Here is an 18216-nt window from a genome sequence, read left to right on the forward strand (position 1 = left end):
TCCGCCGAGCGCGCTCGCTCATCCCATTGGACAGCGAGTCCGCCGCGTGGGTTCTGCGCCTGCGCGCGCTCCGGCGACGGCGCGGCCGGCCTCGCGTGGGGGCGGAGCTGGGATAGCAGCGCGCAGGCGCTTTGCGCGCCGGCGGACGTGGGAGGGATGCGGTGGACCAGAGGGCTCGCGGTTTGTTTGGGTTGTGGGCGGTGCGCGCACAGCCCGGGAAAAGCGGGAAATGGCGGCGCCGAGCGCAGGCCCCCGGTCCGCCCTCCAGCAAAAGGGGCTGGTGACCGCTGATAGGGGGCGCAGGTGAGTGGGGAGGGTCCCAGGGGTCCGTAATGGGACCCAGGGAGGGAGACGCGGGTTTCAGGCGTATGGCCCTGGCGCCCCTCCCCTCGGAGCCCCTGGAAGCCGCGGTGTCCAAGCTTCCAGCCAAGGGTGGGAGGCCGGCTGAGCCCCCGAGGGGAGCGCGGGCGGGCGAATCTCTTCTGGGCCTCGTCCCTCTCGAGCAAAGATTCCCCAGCCTCCATTCTTCCAATCCCGGAGGCTCTGAACCAGGCGAGCTCTTTCCAGTCCTGTCAAATCTCGGTTTCTCTTAAAAGATTCTTGATTCTTTCTTTTCCTCGGTTCCCTTTTGAGGAACTAAACTCTGTACTCATAAACACCGATGAGACCTGCAGATCTCGGAATTCTGCCTGATGTGCATTTGTTTCGGATTGAATATATCATGATCCGTATTGCGTTGGGTGTAATGACCAGATTTTCACAGCAGTCAACACAGATTTTGGGGTTTGGGTGTACTCTGAGACAAGGAAGTTCCCGAGGCTCCGAGTGTCTCAGCCTCTGCCCCAGTTAAATCGTATCATGGCAGACATCGCCCAGGATAACATATTTTAATGCCTCCCGGTCCAGACCCAGGTGATGAATTGAGGACTTTGGAACCAGAACCTGCAGAAGGACACAGAATCAAGACTTAAGAATCGTCTTTGTGTCCTTTCCTCCACCCGCTCCCCCCTTTCCCGATGTGTTCTAAAGTTCTAGGTGATTGTGGTTACTTTTGGAAAGTCCACCTTTGAGACTCCCCGTAGTATGGAATCCTGCAAGGAGCAGGTGTGTGTAGAATGGATACTGCTTCAGATTAAACCTAATAAGTTATTGATTGAAAATTCAAGTCTACAACTTAGAGTTAAGAACGGGGAGTCGATTAGTGAATTGTGTGGATGATACTGAGTAGGGAGAGGCTTTTTGAGGGGGCTTCCTAACGGAATGTCAACATTTAAGGGCAGGCCAAAGGTCCTGTGAAGGAAACGGGGACCTAGTAAGCAGAGAGGGAAACTGGAGAGAATGGTGTCATGGAAACCAAGGGAGGAGAAAGTTTTAAGGAGAAAATGCTACTGGTAAATTAAGGGGAAAAAGTCGAGTAAACCCACCCCACCATTGGTGTGTATCCTGAGGAAATACCCAGAATCCAGCTACGATGTTATTTTGCGATTGAACTATTAACACTTTTTTTTTTTTTTTTTTTGCGGTACGTGGGCCTCTCACTGTTGTGGCCTCTCCCGCTGCAGAGCACAGGCTCCGGACGCGCAGGCTCAGCGGCCATGGCTCACGGGCCCAGCCGCTCCGCGGCATGTGGGATCTTCCCAGACCGGGGCACGAACCTGTGTCCCCCGCCTCGGCAGGTGGACTCTCAACCACTGCGCCACCAGGGAAGCCCAACACTTATTTTTACCAGAGTTCATACACGTTGTCATTGTTAACTGCTTTGGTATGTTCCAAGGTGATTCTTTTTGTTTTTGTTTTAATTAATTAATTTATTTATTTTTGGCTGCGTTGGGTCTTTGTTGCTATGCAGGCTTTCTCTAGTTGCAGCGAGCGGGGTCTACTCATCGTTTCGGTGCACGGGCTTCTCGCCATGGCTTCTCTTTGCGGAGCACGGGCTCTAGGCGTGCGGGCTTCAGTGGTTGTGGCACATGGGCTCAGTAGTTGTGTCTCGCAGGCTCTAGAGCACGGGCTCAGTAGTTGTGGTGCAGGGACTTAGTTGCTCCGCGGCATGTGGGATCTTCCCAGACCGGGGCTCGAACCCGTGTCCCCTGCATTGGCAGGCGGATTCTTAACTACTGCACCACCAGGGAAACCCCCGGAATGCATTTTAAAATAGGTTTTTTAAGTTATAATCTGAAGCTGGTACCATATTCCTTTCTCACTGCCATCAGGTCTTTACTGTTGTCATGTACTTGGAAACTGTGACTAAGCAGGCTGGCACACCCTGGATTTATATAAATTAGGCACATAGATGTTACACACTGGAAATGGGATTCTTTTATTTTCTTTATAACATCTTTATTGGAGTATAATTGCTTTACAATAGTGTGTTAGTTTCTGCTTTATAACAAAGTGAATCAGCTATACGTATACATATATCCCCATATCTCCTCCCTCTTGTGTCTCCCTCTCACCTGGACATGGGATTCTTTGAGTTCATCAACAGAAGCTGAACTCTTTCCAAATGCATAGCAAAACTAAGGAATCCTTGAAATGAAGACATCCCTCGTAAACTAAATTCCCAAAATAATTTCGCCTTTACATGCTTTAACTCTTTGAGTGATTTCAGGTTATGTTTATTGTTTTCATCATTGGCATTTATCTACTGTGACTTTCCGTCAGATTTTTTACTTTCGGTTCTTATAGGATCCTGGTCATTTCTAGTGTTATTTTGTCACAGGAACTTACCGTTTTAAAAACCATAGTTGTGGGGTTTCCCTGGTGGCGCAGTGGTTGAGAATCCGCCTGCCAGTGTAGGGGACATGGGTTCGAGCCCTGGTCTGGGAAGATCCCACATGCCGCGGAACAGCTAAGCCCGTGTACCACAACTACTGAGCCTGTGCTCTAGAGCCCGCGAGCCACAACTAATGAAGCCCGCATGCCACAACTAATGAAGCCCCTAGAGCCCGTGCTCCACAACGAGAGAAGCCACCGCAATGAGAAGCCCGCACACTGCAGCAAAGAGTAACCCCCGCTCACCGCAACTAGAGAAAGCCCGCACGCAGCAACGAAGACCCAACACAGCCAAAACTAAATAGATAAATAAAATAAATTTATATATATATATAAAAAGGATTATTTTAGACTCATATCACTGTCAGCGGCTTAGATAAGTAGTGTGAAATGTTTTCTGGAATACTCCTTAATGAAAATTGGTCGGTCAGTTGGAGGAATGTTCCTTCTTGTGAGTATGTCTACTCGTGTGTGTATTATTTTTGTCACGATAGATATTTCCCCTCGTCAGACCATTCATCTCAGAAGATGGTCTCAGTTGAACATCCTCCATAAAGGATTGTATATCATTTCCTTATGATCAGTGTGTTACTGCTTAACACTTCTATGATTTTAAGCACATTCAATAAAATATGTCTCATTTTAGTTATCGTAAGTCCTGTTCTTTATATTTCTCCTACCCACACCTCTTCTGTTCCACTTCTCTGCCAGATCTTGTACTTGACAGCTTTTCTGTCTTTTATCTGTAGGATACTGGGAGTGTATGGCATGCATCCTGACCATCAGGAAGCTCTCAAAAAGAACCGAGTGGTGCTGGCCAAACAGCTGTTGCTGAGCGAACTGTTAGAACATCTCCTGGAGAAGGACATTATCACCTTGGAAATGAGGGAGCACATTCAGGTATCTGAAGGCAAAAGAGAAAAGCCAAGTGAATATATTAGCGGTAGGAAGAGGAACAGAGCATAGTAAAGTGTGAAAAAGATGTAGTGCTTTACTAAGGAAATGAAAATGCTCTTCTACCCTAGAGCATTTAACAGAAAAGACATATAATTCAAGAATAGTGGGGGAAGGGCTTCCCACGTACATATTTTTCTGTAAAAGGAGTTCTTGAGATGGATGATGCTGTTACTAGGAAGCTCATCTGGAGAAACAGAATTACAGCTGGATAAGTAAATGTGATGTCATGTTTTATTCTTGTATCGTAGGCCAGGGTGTGCAGTTTCAGCCAGAATGTGGAACTCCTCAACTTGCTGCCCAAGAGAGGCCCCCAGGCTTTTGATGCCTTCTGTGTGGCCCTGAGGGAGACCAAGCAGGGTCACCTGGAGGACCTGTTGCTCACAACCCTGGCTGGTCTTCAGCACATACCCCCACCGGTATGGAGCCCTAGACACGTGGTATGTTAGGAAGGGTTGGTTTGGTGGGAAGGGCATTTTTGAGACTGGTGAAGTGGGGAACGGGACTAGATTTCTGTATTATTTGGGCTGGACCAGCTCCCTAAGGCCTGGTACGGGGGGTCCTGCTTTCTTACAGTTGCGCTGCGACTACCACTTGCGTCTCCCTTTCCCGGTGTGTGAGTCCTGCCCCCCCCGCAAGCAGCGCCGCCTGTCCCCAGGTGAGAACTGATGGCGTAAAATGGGTCCTGCAGATCGACTTCCGCTTCCTTGACTGGCGTCTGACTTTGCCCCAGTGTGAAACCTATTTTCGTTCATATTGGAACGGTTTCCTCAGTGAATTTGTTAGGGACCAGCAGGACAGTTCAGATGGGCTCTGGGTTGGGCCTGTTTTTCTTCTTCCGTCATAGATGGTTTTTTAATGGTGATCGGCCCTTGGAGCAACTTGTGCAGGTAGGAAGTTCCTGCACATAATTGGCCTATCTCCTCTGTAAAGCTTAGTTATTTTACGATGAGGAAAGACTACATTATGGGCCTCTACCCTGCTGATTGAGTATTCTAGTGATTAGAACAAGGGTTTTATCATATACCCCATTCAGTCATTTACTGAGTTGAGCACCTACTACTATACGCAGGCTAAGTGCAGAGGATCCAGTGGTGAACAAAAGCAAACAGGGTCTCTGCCCCCATAGAGCTTACAGACAAGGGACGTGAGCCAGACCAGTAATTACGAAAAGGGTGCCTGAAGTTACAGTGAAGCACTAGGATTGCTGTGTAGGTTGTGTGCTAGCTTTTCTGCTCTCTATGCCGCAGATACAGTGGAACACTCCCTAGACCATGGAGATGGGCCTCCCAGCCTTCAGGTGAAGTCTTGCACTCCTGAGTTTTATCAAGCGCACTACCAGCTGGTAAGTCTTGCAAAATGGCAAGAGGAAAAGCGTTGGGAAATGAGATACCCTTCCTGGGCATCTGAACTTAGTTTGTGTATATACATTTCTTTCCTGCCTTTATTAGTCAGAAAATAATTGCTGATTGTGTTTTGTGGGTATTTCTATACTTGACCTGGTGGGATTAAGAAGAAGAACGTGATGTCTGTGTTTTCTTGAAATGCCTCGTCTAGTGGGGGAGGCATAGTTTCTGTCCTCAAGAAGCTCACGGTCTAATCGGCCTCCCCTCCCCAGGCCTATAGGTTGCAGTCTCGGCCTCGTGGCCTGGCACTGGTGCTGAGCAACGTGCACTTCACTGGCGAGAAAGACTTGGAATTCCGCTCTGGAGGGGATGTGGACCACAGCACTCTAGTCACCCTCTTCAAGCTCTTGGGCTACAAAGTTCATGTTCTTCTTGACCAGACTGCACAGGTACCCGAGGCAGGACATGCTGACGTGTGCATTAGAGAACGGGACAACACTTGGGGGCCAGAAACGTCCATGCTCCTCTGCCTGCTGGGTTGTGCCTTACTAGAGTTATGTTCTCTCCCTACCTTTTACTTGCTGTGTTCTGCCGCCCATCTTGCAATCTAGTTTTTTTTTTAAAAAAAAAAAAAAAAAAAAAAAGGGCTTCCCTGGTGGCACAATGGTTGAGAATCCGCCTGCCAGTGCAGGGGACATCCCACATGCAGTGGAGCAACTGAGCCCATGCGCCACAGCTACTGAGCCTGTGCTCTAGAGCCCACGAGCCACAACTACTGAGCCCGCCTGCCACAACTACTGAAGCCTCTGTGCCTAGAGCCCATGCTCCGCAACAAGAGAAGCCACTGCAATGAGAAGCCCGCATACCGCAATGAAGAGTAGCCCCCGCTCGCCGCAACTAGAGAAACCCCATGCGCAGCAACGACGACCCAACACAGCCAAAAAATAAATAATAAAAAGAAAACAAAAGAAAAGAGAGAAAGGATTCAGGCCAGCCAGCTGCCTGGGTGTTGACTTCTCAGGGTGGCTGTGCGCTCCCTGAGTAAGAATAGTCCAGGGTCGGGTTCTCACTTTTACATGCTCAGCAACTTGATTCCCAGTCCCTCAGGAGGTGAGATACTGATATGCACCCAACCAACTAAGAAAAGATATTTATAAGTCAGGGTTACACAGGACAGTGACTTCTTGGTTGACGTTGCTGCCTAGGAGTCCAGTTCTCAAGATTACGTTGGCAGATAAAATTCTTACAAATGAAAGTTTGTGGTCATTTCATGAATTAACCTATTCTGTTTTTTTCTTTGGGCTGTGTTGGGTCTTTGTTGCTGCGCGCGGGCTTTCTCTAGTTGCAGCGAGCGGGAGCTACTCTTCGTTGCGGTGCGTGGGCTTCTCATTGCGGTGGCTTCTCTTGCTGCAGAGCACGGGCTCTAGGTGCGCGGGATTCGGTAGTTGTGGCTCACGGGCTTAGTTGCTCCGCGGCACGTGGGGTCTTCCCAGAACAGGGCTCAAACCCATGTCCCCTGCATTGGCAGGCGGATTCTTAACCACTACGCCACCAGGGAAGTCCCTAACATAACCTATTCTCATCAGTTGTGTGGCCACAAGACAGAGCTTAGCGTAGATTACTTCTGAGCTAGGTTCCTGCAGGTCCTAAGCATTCTTGTTAGGAGTTAGTCCCCTTCAGCCTCAGTTACCGGGCTGTACCACTGACTTTGTTACCTTTAGGTAGTTCTGTTTTGAAATTGAAAATAGTCCATTGGTAAATTAACACTAATTCTTTATTTTGATTCAGAATAATAGTGCTTTCCTAAACTTGCCTTTGGGAATATCCATGGTAAAATTAAGGTTTCTAGAAGATTCTCTTTGGTCTGTTGAGGTAGGGTGGTCAGCATTGTCTGTGGTCTTCATTTCTATTTCTCAGCTGTCTTGCTTCTGTGAGAATAATTGTGTATTTGCTAAATTTGGGATAAGGCCAGATTCATTGGTAGGGACCTGAATGTTGTTCTTTACATGCTATTACCAGCTTCCCAATAATAGCTCAGGCAAAGAAGTAAACCCACCCTTGCTTCAAAGCCATGGCTGGAACAGCTCCTTTCTACATCAAGTATTCACGTAGGTTATATGCTTTCCTGAGAGATCTGCTGGGCATGAAGGGAATAAACGTGGGACAACAGCTGTAATTCTTACAGAGGGAATCCTATTAGAAGGTCACTTAACAAAATGAATGCGATTTACATTTCTTTACAGCTTTTGGTCTAGTCATTTTTTTTACTAGGAATTTATTATGTCACGGTTTTCCAAATTTTATGCAGTTGATAAGGGATTTTATGTGCTTGATAGTTAAAGATGCATCACTAAGCAGCAGGTCAGCTGTGTACTACTGATTCTTATCTTAGAGACAGTAGCTTGGATGGGCCTACGGGCCCACTTCACAAATGCCATTCCCTGATGCAGATTCCAGGACCTGTCGGATTCTGATTCTCTGGTTACGTTGTTCTATAACTTGAATCGCAGTGGAGTTCAATTTTGAGCACCTTATAACAGGGGGCAACTATGTTAGCTGCCAGAGATTTTTTTTAATGTGGACCTTGAGTTCAAGGGACCTCATTTAGATGAGGGAGTCTTGACATCAGTTTAAAAAAAAAAAAAGAGGCACATCCCCTTATTTCCTAAGGACAACAAAAGACTAGAGACAGTGTCTTCTACAGTAGTTAAGAGGAAGAAACCATCACCTGGGTAGATGTGGTCAGAAGGATAAGTGGAGGATGTGAGACTTAAGCTGCCCGTGAAGGATGGAAGCTACTGAGGCAAGAGAGGAGGAGTGAAGGGGTCCTACACAAGGAGAACAGCATACAGATTAGAAATGTGTGTGTTAGGGACCTTGTGGGTGAACCAAATGTCTAGGGCACAGGAGTTCCAACAACAAGATTGGGGAAAAAGGGACCAGAATGCACAGGGCCTTGAATGTCTTCCCAAAGGAATTGGACTTCCTTGTGTTGACATTAGCACATCGTTAGTGGTTTTTGAATAGAAAGGTAACGCATTCACAGTGATGATTCAGGAAGATTAATATGACAGTAATGAATGAGGTAGAGACCAGTGGCAGGGAATACAGTTTGGAGTTAATATCATAATGCCAGTATGAGATGGTGGGGGCCTGGACGGGATAGTGGACCAAAAGGAAAAGAATATATGTGAAAAATAGTATAATGGCATGATTGTACTGTCAGTGCTTTGTGATTAAATAACTACCTATGGAAGAAGATGGAGAACGTAAGGAATTGAGGGCCTCAGAGGAAGTCAGGGCCAAAGATGTAAATTTGGGGACTACTTGTATAGGAAAAAGACTTCAAGTAATGAGAGATCATGATCCTTGAGAAAAAGCAAAAGGGCTAGGACTGAATCTTCGGGATATCACCCTCCATGTACGCTAGTCCTCAGCTCTGGAGATTCAGAAGCAGGAGGAGGACATTGCAGGACCAATTTCTGACAGTGGCCAATCGAACTTTCAGATGCAGTTAAAACCAGGTAGTGACAGTGGGTGTGATAATTTGGTGCGCTAGGCATCTGTACAGGATACTATCTTTCTGATAGAACATCTCAAGGGGCTCAATTCTTTTTTTTTTTTTTAAAACTTTTTGGCCATGCCACAAGGCATGCAGGATCTTAGTTCCCCGACCAGGGATTGAACCTGTGCTCCCTGCAGTGGAAGCGTTGAGTCTTAACCACTGGACCTCAGGGGAAGTCCCTCAAGTCTTTTATATAATTATTTGGTGAGCAAAGAGACAGAACCAAGAAAATTTAGATCCTCTTTTTCTCCCCATATTATTCCTTTTTGCTTTAGAGATAATTCCATTGAAAAATTGGAGACAGTGTAGTCTCAGAGAACCATTTCGCCTGACAGTGCTGGAGAGCACGCTATTATCCTCACCGCTCATGTAGGTGTTCAGTGCTTCTGTTCATCATCAGAGTCTTTTCTTCTTGCACTACCTCATGAGTTTTACTAGTTCTAGAATTACAGTTTATTGTATATTAGGAAATGAGATACACTTTAAAGTGGCAGGTTTCCTTTCACCATGTCGTGGTATTGGTTTGTAACTTGCATTTGGTCACAGACGGATTTGAGGGTATAGGGGCAAGCTGTGGGTCATCTCTGGAAAATACAGCTGCCAGTAAAATTTGGGGTATCATTTCAGGGAGTTCACAGGTTATTCTTTTCTTCTGTGTCCCCCAGCCAAAAACACTTGGAAGTGTTAAGAGCCCTGCTATTTATAGAAGTTCTGTAATTTTATCAGAAATAGATCTAGAGATCCTATTTTAAGCTACGCTACTTTCGGAAAAATTTCCCCAAATGACTAACCCCCATTGATTGAATGGTTTAATCTTATTAAATTCAGTTACAAAGCCCATGTGTTCTTAACTTCGGGCTTTGTTGTCTTCTATTTACTGACCTAGTAATCTCACTTAAGTGCAAAATGCTCCTGAGTGCCTAACCTGTATATTCCCTCCTTGGAGCAAAATGAACTTCACCTATTACACGTTAAATTCTGTTACAGTCAACTCCAGAGGGGCAGTAGGCTCTTGAGATGATATATTCTTAAAATGAATGAATTTTGGATATCTTTTATTACCTTAAGATCTCCAGTATTATGGTTGGGTTCTGTTTGCTCAGAAAATACACATGCTCTTTCAGCACAGCCAGTTTCTCCATTCCCAGTGAAACTGCAGACTTTCAAGTCTCTTATTAAGTCTCAATTATGTGCAGACAGAACTATTCCAAACAGGTAAGCAGTTCTCAAACGTTAGCACATCAGAATTACCTGGAGGGCTTGTGAAAACAGTTTGCTGGGGGCCAAGACTCTGCAGTTCTTACAGGTTCCCCTGTGACGCTGATGCTGCTGTTTTAGGGGCCGCACTTGGAGAACCACCGCAATGTATTACACAAGTGTGTGTTTTACTGGGGGCTGTGTATGGACTGTTAGATATATGTGTACTGTAACTGTTCTGCCTAGATAGCATATTCTTCATTATATTTTGATCAAGTTCATAGTAAAATGAGCCTGTTTTCTCTCTGCTCATCTCAGAGACAATCCAGACATCTAGAGTTGTAGAGGGAGACATAGGTTTAAAAGTTGGTATCATATTATTGTACTGTTAGGTATAATGCTTCAGTTAGAGTGTTATTCATATATGTCAGTCTAGTGCAAGATCAAAAAGATTCTTAAGTTAGACTACACGGTTTCTTTGAAAAAATAATATTGTTACCCTTCATTAGACAAGCACATTGTAATGGCAGATCTTTGCAGTATGTGCCAGACACAGTGATAAGTCCTTTCTGTGCCATATCTCATTTAATCTGTACAAACTTGGAGGAAATGTACGCTTAATTGTCTTACAAAATGGGTACTAGAGCTTTGAGGGGCTAAATAACTTGTTCTAATTTATGAACCTAGGGATCCAGCTGAGGTCTCTCTGATCCCTTGGCCCATATATGTAGTCATGACCCTGTACAGAATCCTCCATAGAGTGTGTTCTTCCATGGACAAAGCGTTTTATACAGACATCATCACTGTCTCCGGGAACTTAAATTCTCGGACAGACAACAGCAAAGGAGTACTGCTGTTCTCTACTCTCACGATCCTGTGAGCCCTCTGTCACACAGCAGTTCTTGTAGCTGTTACAGTTTACCCGGCGGTCCCCCTTGTGCCATTTATATACAAGGGCATATGCTCTGAAGAAGGATCGGGTTGATGATTGGAGAATGGATAAAGTTAGCTAGCTCCTTCATTAATAACTTGCTTTAATCCAGGAGTTCTTAACATACCTCAGTGAGCCTGTGAATTGTAAAATTATATTCAGAATTTTGTCTGAAGTCATGCAGTTTTCTGGTGCATCTCTGACTTCACTTACCATCGACCACAGGAATGTAGGGAACACACTGTACCTTCTAATAGCTTAGGGTTTCAGACACTGAAGAAAAGCTTACATTGGTGCTGACTAGTGAACAACGCTGAAAGGTGTCTTTCTTCTAGGAAATGCAAGAGAAGCTCCGGGACTTTGCCCAGCTACCCGCTCACCGTGTCATGGACTCCTGCATAGTGGCGCTCCTCTCCCACGGCATGGAGGGCGGTGTCTATGGCGTGGACGGCATGCTGCTTCAGGTGCGTGCCGTCCCGTGGCCGCAGCTCTGCAAGCTGGGCCGCTTCACCTCCCGCCTGCCCCTCTCTCCAGTGACGGCTGCTGTTGCGTGTAGGACTCAGGAGGTCCCACTGACCACCAACCTCCCTTCTCCCTTGTTTGTTTCTGGCAGCTACAAGAGGTTTTCCGGCTGTTTGACAATGCCAACTGCCCGAGCCTACAGAACAAACCGAAAATGTTCTTCATCCAGGCCTGCCGTGGAGGTGAGTGCCCTGGCAGACCAGCACCTGGGTGTGGCTCCTGGGCAGCCTCCCACCAGCTCTCACTTTCCTGTTTGCTCCTCTCAGGTGCTATCGGATCCCTTGGGCACCTCCTTCTGTTCACTGCTGCCACCGCCTCTCTTGCTCTGTAAGTGTCTCCCAATGCATGGGGTGTGCTGGGACTTGGGCAGCCCCTGGCTCTCAGGTTGGTCAGCCCTGTGCACCTGCCACATCCTGTCCTGCCAGACGCTCTCTGCCAGTGTCTTCGCCTTCTTTCCTGAGGACGCTTCCTTCTTTCTGTGCTTATTAACGCTGATGCGCTTTTTTGGTTACTTATTCCAGTTAAGGATTTTCCGGCTATCTCTGCTTCCTAGCCCTCTCACTTTATGCTCTTCCTCTTTTTTTTCTCCACCTCTCCTCCCCCTTTCCACCTTCTCCTTTTACTTCTCGTCTCAGCTACACTGCGTTCTCGTCTCCTCCCTTCTCTGTGTCACTCACGTGTCACACAGGAAAGCAGCGCAGAAGCCCCGTGTCAGCCTCTGGCTCGTGCTCTTCCGTGAGCTGCTGCCGCCCCTCTTCTTTCTTGCACGCAGTCTCTTTTACCCCTTGAAGAGCCAGGACTCCCCGACTAGGCTCAGAAGACATGGAGGCCTGCCTCTCATCTTGGAGGAAAACAGTAATAACTAAAAGCTCTAAATGTGGAGTCCAATTCTGCCTCTACCACTGACTAGTTATGTCAGGTTAGAGAAGTTGCTCGATGTCCCTGCACCTGAGTTTCCTCAGTATAAAATGTAGATAATCATCAGACCTACTTCATAAGGTCAGGCTGTTGTGATGCTTAAGTGAAATGGTTCGTATGAAGGACTTACTTAGCACAGTACCTGGCCCATAGGAGATCCGCGGAAAGTACCTGCTCTGACTGTTAGGACATGATCCGTGCCCCTAAGGGGCTTGTAGTTTGATTTAAAGGTCACTTTGTCCAAGCATTCAAATAATACATTTTTTACATGGGTGTGGAGTAACAGATAGATCCTTTCAGGGAAAAGGGGGGAATGCAGTGACAAGCATACCAAGATTAAAAAGATATCCCCTTCCCCCCGCCAAAGAAAAGGCGTGCTGAGCCAGAAGTATGCCCGAATCTAATTTAAAAACCGCATCTGCATCAGTCGTATGTAATGGGATGCGGCTGACCACGTGATCATAGACCTTTAGCTACAGCTCAGATTTTGGACTTCGGACTTTGACAGATAATAGTACAGAGCTATTGGGAGCTTAAGTAAGAAATAATGCGATACATTTTTTTTCAGGACGATTACCATGGCAGGGAAAAGTGCTAAGAAAACAGTATGTGCAGGCAAGAGCTTACTTTTTTATGCACCTGCTGTATCCCCAGTCTCAGAGCACTACCTGACATGTAGTAGCACTTCATAAATATTGAATGAATGGATGGAAATTAACCTGCCTAAAAAGTGTAGCAATAATATAAAAAACATATATGGGGATACTGTGAAAAAAACATTGATTGATTAACAGATCTGAGACACAAAGACAAGGGAGGAGGCTCCTTTCTCTTGAGGGACACATTCAGCTTGGCCTATTTCCCTTAGGAGGTGTCACTAGCAAAGTAAAAGGAAATAAACATGTTCATGATCATTTTCTCCTCCTGTGTTCAGAGATTATATACAAATACTAGACCTGGATAGGGAAGAATTGCGCTCTTCTGGGCTAACGTGAATCTTCTCTACAATTAAATCCTTCAAGGCATGACCAGTAGCCAGCTCTTCCTTTGAAAGCCTGAGCTCAACTGTCTTCCGCTCTATTCAGTTAACATAATTGATGCCTGTTAGAAGGACCACCCCACCCCGGATGACTGGCTCCTAAACTGGAGTGTAAGCTCCAGAACAGCAGGGACTTTTCACTATATCCCTAGGGCCTCAAACAAAAACAGTGCCTGGCATATGGAAGTTGCTCAGTAAATTTTTATTGGATCAGTGAACCTTGGTCATTTTCTGCACAGACCTTCAAGCCTTACTCCCATTTCAGGCTGTCTTGGGGGTCCTATGGAGAGGGAGGTGTAAGAAAGCATACTTACTCCTTCAGCTTCGGCGTGACAGCCGTGTGTCCTGTGTCTCTGCTATGACCCCCACGACAACAGCATCAGAAAGAGAACATGTCTTGGGGTAGATAAGGCCTAGGTCAGGAGGTTGGACATGTGCTCAGGGTATGTTGAGAATCTACTGCTAATATTGAATAATAGTGTTCTTTTTACATTGTGTAGGAGAAAATAGTCAGATTATCCCAATTTTAAGTTTCTTTAAATTTCTCAAATTTTGCACGCCAGCTACAACTTGGCTTATGAAATTAATAAACAATAAATGATTTAAAAATACCCAGAACACCCTGAAAACAGCTGATCATGCTTAGTTTTATAATTTGTTTATTGATAGATTTGAGGTTGTAGTTTTCATATGGCATAAATGTAGTAATCATATTTTTGGTTTCTTTTTTTTTTTACATAATAAAACGAAATATATCAATATTTTATTGTGTATTGCAATAAGGAGCACTTTGACTTCCAGGAATATTGACAATTGAACAAGTGAATCATGGACACAGATGGCTTTTCATTCTGTTTACAAGGAGTATTTGGTTCAGCACTTGCCCTGTCTTACACAGCGTGGACAGAGCTCGGACTGTGTGTATGTGCGTGTGCTTGGGCGTGGTGTCTGGCCTGTCATGGGCACCCTCTGTGTGATCGGTGTACTCTGGCGGAGGAACGGGAGTAATGGTGTTCGTTTGTTTGTTTGTTTGTTTTTTAATTCATCAGCCACAGGTTGGAGGCAACAGCTGGAAATGGTTCTTCCCAGTCAAGGTTGCAGGGAACTCGGGCTTGCCTGTGACAGGCCCAAGAGAGGAAATAACATCTCTGTCCACTCTGTCTGCCTTTGTACAGATGAGACGGATCGTGGGGTCGACCAGCAAGACGGGAAGAACCATGAGCGATCCCTCGAGTGCGAGGAGAGCGATGCCAGTAAAGAGGAGGGGCTGAAGATGCGACTGCCCACTCGCTCGGACATGATTTGTGGCTACGCCTGCCTCAGAGGTATCGTGAGTCCCAAAGGAGAGATCCCAAAGGTGGTGTCTCTCTCTGACTGCGGAGGGAGCGGGTGTCGGCGAGGTCCGTCCAGCTGTGTGAGGGTGCCCGGGACCTTCCCTGTGTGCTCACTGCTGTCCTGGTTGCAGGGACCGCTGCCATGCGCAACACCAAGCGGGGCTCCTGGTACGTGGAGGCCCTCACTCAGGTGTTCTGTGAGAGGGCCTGTGACAAGCATGTGGCCGACATGCTCGTGGAGGTAAGTCGGCTCAGTGGTGCCAGGAACCTACCTTCCTCCGCCCTTGCCCTGTTTTTCACAGTCTCCCTACCCTTCCTCTTCTGGGATCATGGAAACACCTGATTCTCAAACCATGGGCCCTGGGTTTCTGCCTTTGCAGGTGAACGCGCTCATCAAGGAGCGTGAAGGCTACGCCCCGGGCACGGAGTTCCACCGATGCAAGGAGATGTCCGAGTACTGTAGCACTCTGTGCCGCCACCTCTATCTCTTCCCGGGACACCCTCCCACGTGATGCCACCTCCCATCACCTGGGCCACGTGGAGGCCGCTGGACCACGGGAGGTGTGATAGAGCCTCCTGTCTCCAGGACGCACGGTTTCTGTCCCTCCCCCTCAGGGATTGGGAATATCCCAGGCTCATTTCACACGCCCATCGTCTCCATCTTTGACCTGGGACTACAGGCCGGCTACTCCCATGGGAGGCTCTCTCCCTGTGGAACCAGCTCCGGCTGGACTTGTTGCCTGGAGCGTTTGGCCTCAGTTGAGGGACCTGGCAAGTGATGTTACGAACATAGTGTCTCGATGGGTGGGGAGAGGGCATGTGGGTTTCCTCCATGTTCGTGTTCAGTTTCTGCCCCCAGGGCTCTTGTAGGAAGCGTTTGGTGATTGCTTTTATTACTTTAGTTGAGATGTCTCAGAGGTCATCTCCCATCTTTTCTGTCACATCCCAGCCCCATTTGTCTCAGAGTGAGTTTGGAAGGTGTCCTGGTTTAACATAGACCTTTTTCATTTGGTTTCAAAAGGCCAAGCAGGACAGGAGTCACTCTCTGCTGCTGTAGGTGGGCCCGTACCTGTGCATTCATTCCCTTCGGTTCCAGAATGTCACCCCCCGGAAGGACTGTCTTCTCAACTCCACTCTTGGCTCCTTGGGGCTCAGGGAATCCAGCGTTCAGCAGAGGTTAGGGTTTGGATGCCTTGTATCTGTTGCCTGTTGATCTTTGCCCACGGAAGTTTCAAAGATCTTTTAATTGGTTGTCCTTTCTCCGAGCTTTGTACCTGAAATGAGCCCTGCAGGGAGTGTCAGCAGAGGCAGATAAGAGTGGTACGCTTGTTCATACTCTGTAATCTGTCACCTTATCCTCGTTTTTCTTCCTATGAAGTGTCCCCTCTATAAAAGCTTCCTAGTTATCTCCCTGCTTCCTGTTTCTCCCCTCTTCACCTTCGTCTCATCCTGTTTACTGCTGCCACCAGCTCTGTCTAAAATACTGCTTAATTGGATCATTTGGCTGCTCAAGGATGTGATGTAGTACCTTGTTCCCTTTCTGCTTCAGTATTAAATCCCTTCTTGATTTTATGTGGCCAATTTCCCCTTCCTGTTATGACTTTCCATTTCAGGGAGACCACTGCTGTATATGTTGTTTGTTCACCCTAGAAGCCATCTTTATCTGTGCTTTTATGAAACTTCCCTATTCTTTTTTTTTTTTTTTTGCGGTATGTGGGCCTCTCACTGCTGTGGCCTCTCCCGTTGTGGAGCACAGGCTCCGGACGCGCAGGCTCAGCAGCCATGGCTCACGGGCCCAGCCGCTCCGCGGCATGTGGGATCTTCCCGGACCGGGGCACGAACCCGTGTCCCCCGCATCGGCAGGCAGACTCTCAACCACTGCGCCACCAGGGAAGCCCATTGGTTTGGGTTTTTAAGTATAAATCTGATGCTGTTACTCCCCTGCTTGGAATCCTCTGGTTTCCTATCACACCTCAAATAAAATCCAGACTCTTTACCTTGGCCTGCAGGGCTTCACTAAGTGCTGATTTCCCCGTAACCCACTGCTGTCCTCAGTTTCTCAGACATTCTGAGGCCTTTCCTGCCCAAGGCCATCAGACACTCCTGGGTCCACTGAGTCCACTCTTGTCTCTGGTGGCTTCTTTCTTTATCCTTCAAATCTGAGCTTAAATGCCACCTTGTTGTGGAGGCCTTCCCAGGCCATTCTGTCTCTAAGAATCATGTTTCTTTATTACTGTGTCCTGTTTAATCCCCCTTATTGCACTTATCACAGTGCGTAATCATCAATTAGCGTGCTTCACTTGTTCATTCCCGTCTCCACTTTAAGCTCCATGAGAGCAGAAACCTTGTCTCTTTTGTTCACTAACATGTACCCAGTGCCTGACATGTCTTGGATCTTCAATAAATGTTTGCGGAAGGAAGGAAGCGACCCTAGCTAGACTCCTACTTTTTGACAAAATTTCCCTTTTGGCAAAATACCCAGTTTAGTACTTGTACTCTGTATTTTCCCACATGTTTTGTTTCCTCCACTCGTATTATTAGCTCCTGAAGACAGAAGTCGCACGTAGGACAACCTTTTCCACACCTCGTGTGGTTCCGGGCACACTGCTCAGCCTCTCGTGGTTCAGGTGCTCGGTGAATACTTGTTCTGCAGGGCGTCGGAGACTTGGTGCCAGGTCCTGCCCTGGGCTCGGTATCGTATGGAAGTGTTTGGGTGACAGAACCTTTCCTCCTCCCACTGCCAGGATTTTGTATTGCCATCTGGTGCCAAATAAACGCTCATGTTTATTACCGATGTGCGCCTGACGTCTCTGTAGCTGTAGATAATCTGTGTCTAAAGCCCACTTACTTCCATTGCCTTAGCTTACAGCGTTTCTCACCACCTCACAAGGCATACCCAGAGCCGAACACCTCTTGTTTTGCTGCCAGATCTTTTTTATTTTTATTTTTTTGCAGTACACGGGCCTCTCACTGTTGTGGCCTCTCCCGTTGCGGAGCACAGGCTCTGGACGCGCAGGCTCAGCAGCCATGGCTCACGGGCCCAGCCGCTCCACGGCATGCGGGATCCTCCCGGACCGGGGCACGAACCCGTGTCCCCTGCATTGGCAGGCGGACTCTCAACCATTGCGCCACCAGGGAAGCCCTGCCACATCTTTTTTATACAACCAGATCCACACCTTGGATGAGCCCATCTCCATTGTCATGGCCACAGGCAACCCCAAAATATGGCTACCAGCACTGGGACTCCTCATGGTCAGAAGAGATGGAAGAGTCACTGGCAAGCAGTGTTAGTTCTGGATTGCTTAGATTATGGGATGGAGGCTGGAGAAACAGGTTGAGCTAGAATAGGATGAGGATCCTAGAATTTCCGATCTCACGTGATCCGATTTGGATTTAAGGTTTTCCAGGGTGGGCATAGGTCATAAGAGAATTCTCGGGCAGCATGGAAGAGGTCTAAGTAGTGGGCTGTGTAACCTGGGAGTTCTTGGTGTGTGGTGTGTCTACGCCCAGAGAGGTGGGTGTACGCATGCAGATGGGCTACGGGGGGCTAACACGTCCTGTTGGAGCATTGTGGTAGGAAGCTGCCGTGGACCTTGGGGGAAGGAAGCTTGTCCAGGAATCCAGAGGAGGAAGGGTTA

The 18216-nt window shown here is 47.4% G+C and overlaps 1 protein-coding gene across 5 annotated transcripts; it reads left to right on the forward strand.

Annotated features, from left to right (window-relative positions):
* CASP2 (caspase 2) lies at positions 1-17524 on the forward strand. Of its 5 annotated transcripts, none has more exons than XM_079931212.1 (11): positions 1-303; positions 3522-3672; positions 3978-4166; positions 4303-4384; positions 4977-5071; positions 5345-5521; positions 11101-11229; positions 11379-11469; positions 14420-14569; positions 14710-14819; positions 14959-17524. In XM_079931212.1, exons 1-11 carry the CDS (start codon positions 230-232, stop codon positions 15088-15090), a joined length of 1380 nt encoding a protein of 459 aa, XP_079787338.1. In that variant the 5' UTR covers positions 1-229; the 3' UTR covers positions 15091-17524. The 5 variants fall into 5 exon arrangements, with proteins under 5 accessions (XP_079787338.1, XP_079787339.1, XP_079787335.1 ...); XM_079931213.1 differs by having other exon boundaries at positions 3978-4145; XM_079931209.1 differs by lacking the exon at positions 5345-5521 and having other exon boundaries at positions 130-303.
* The last annotated feature ends 692 nt before the right edge of the window (positions 17525-18216 follow it).

Source organism: Stenella coeruleoalba (assembly GCF_951394435.1).
Source record: "Stenella coeruleoalba genome assembly, chromosome: 9".
Lineage (NCBI taxonomy): Eukaryota > Metazoa > Chordata > Mammalia > Artiodactyla > Delphinidae > Stenella > Stenella coeruleoalba.

What these genes read in the sequence shown, in the direction of transcription:
- CASP2 (XM_079931212.1), top strand. Translation starts at nt 230, where the DNA reads ATGGCGGCGCCGAGCGCAGGCCCCCGGTCCGCCCTCCAGCAAAAGGGG. An exon ending in ATCAAGCGCACTACCAGCTG is followed by an intron (nt 5,072 to 5,344) that starts GTAAGTCTTGCA and finishes TCCCCTCCCCAG; the next exon opens with GCCTATAGGTTGCAGTCTCG. An exon ending in TGGACGGCATGCTGCTTCAG is followed by an intron (nt 11,230 to 11,378) that starts GTGCGTGCCGTC and finishes TGTTTCTGGCAG; the next exon opens with CTACAAGAGGTTTTCCGGCT.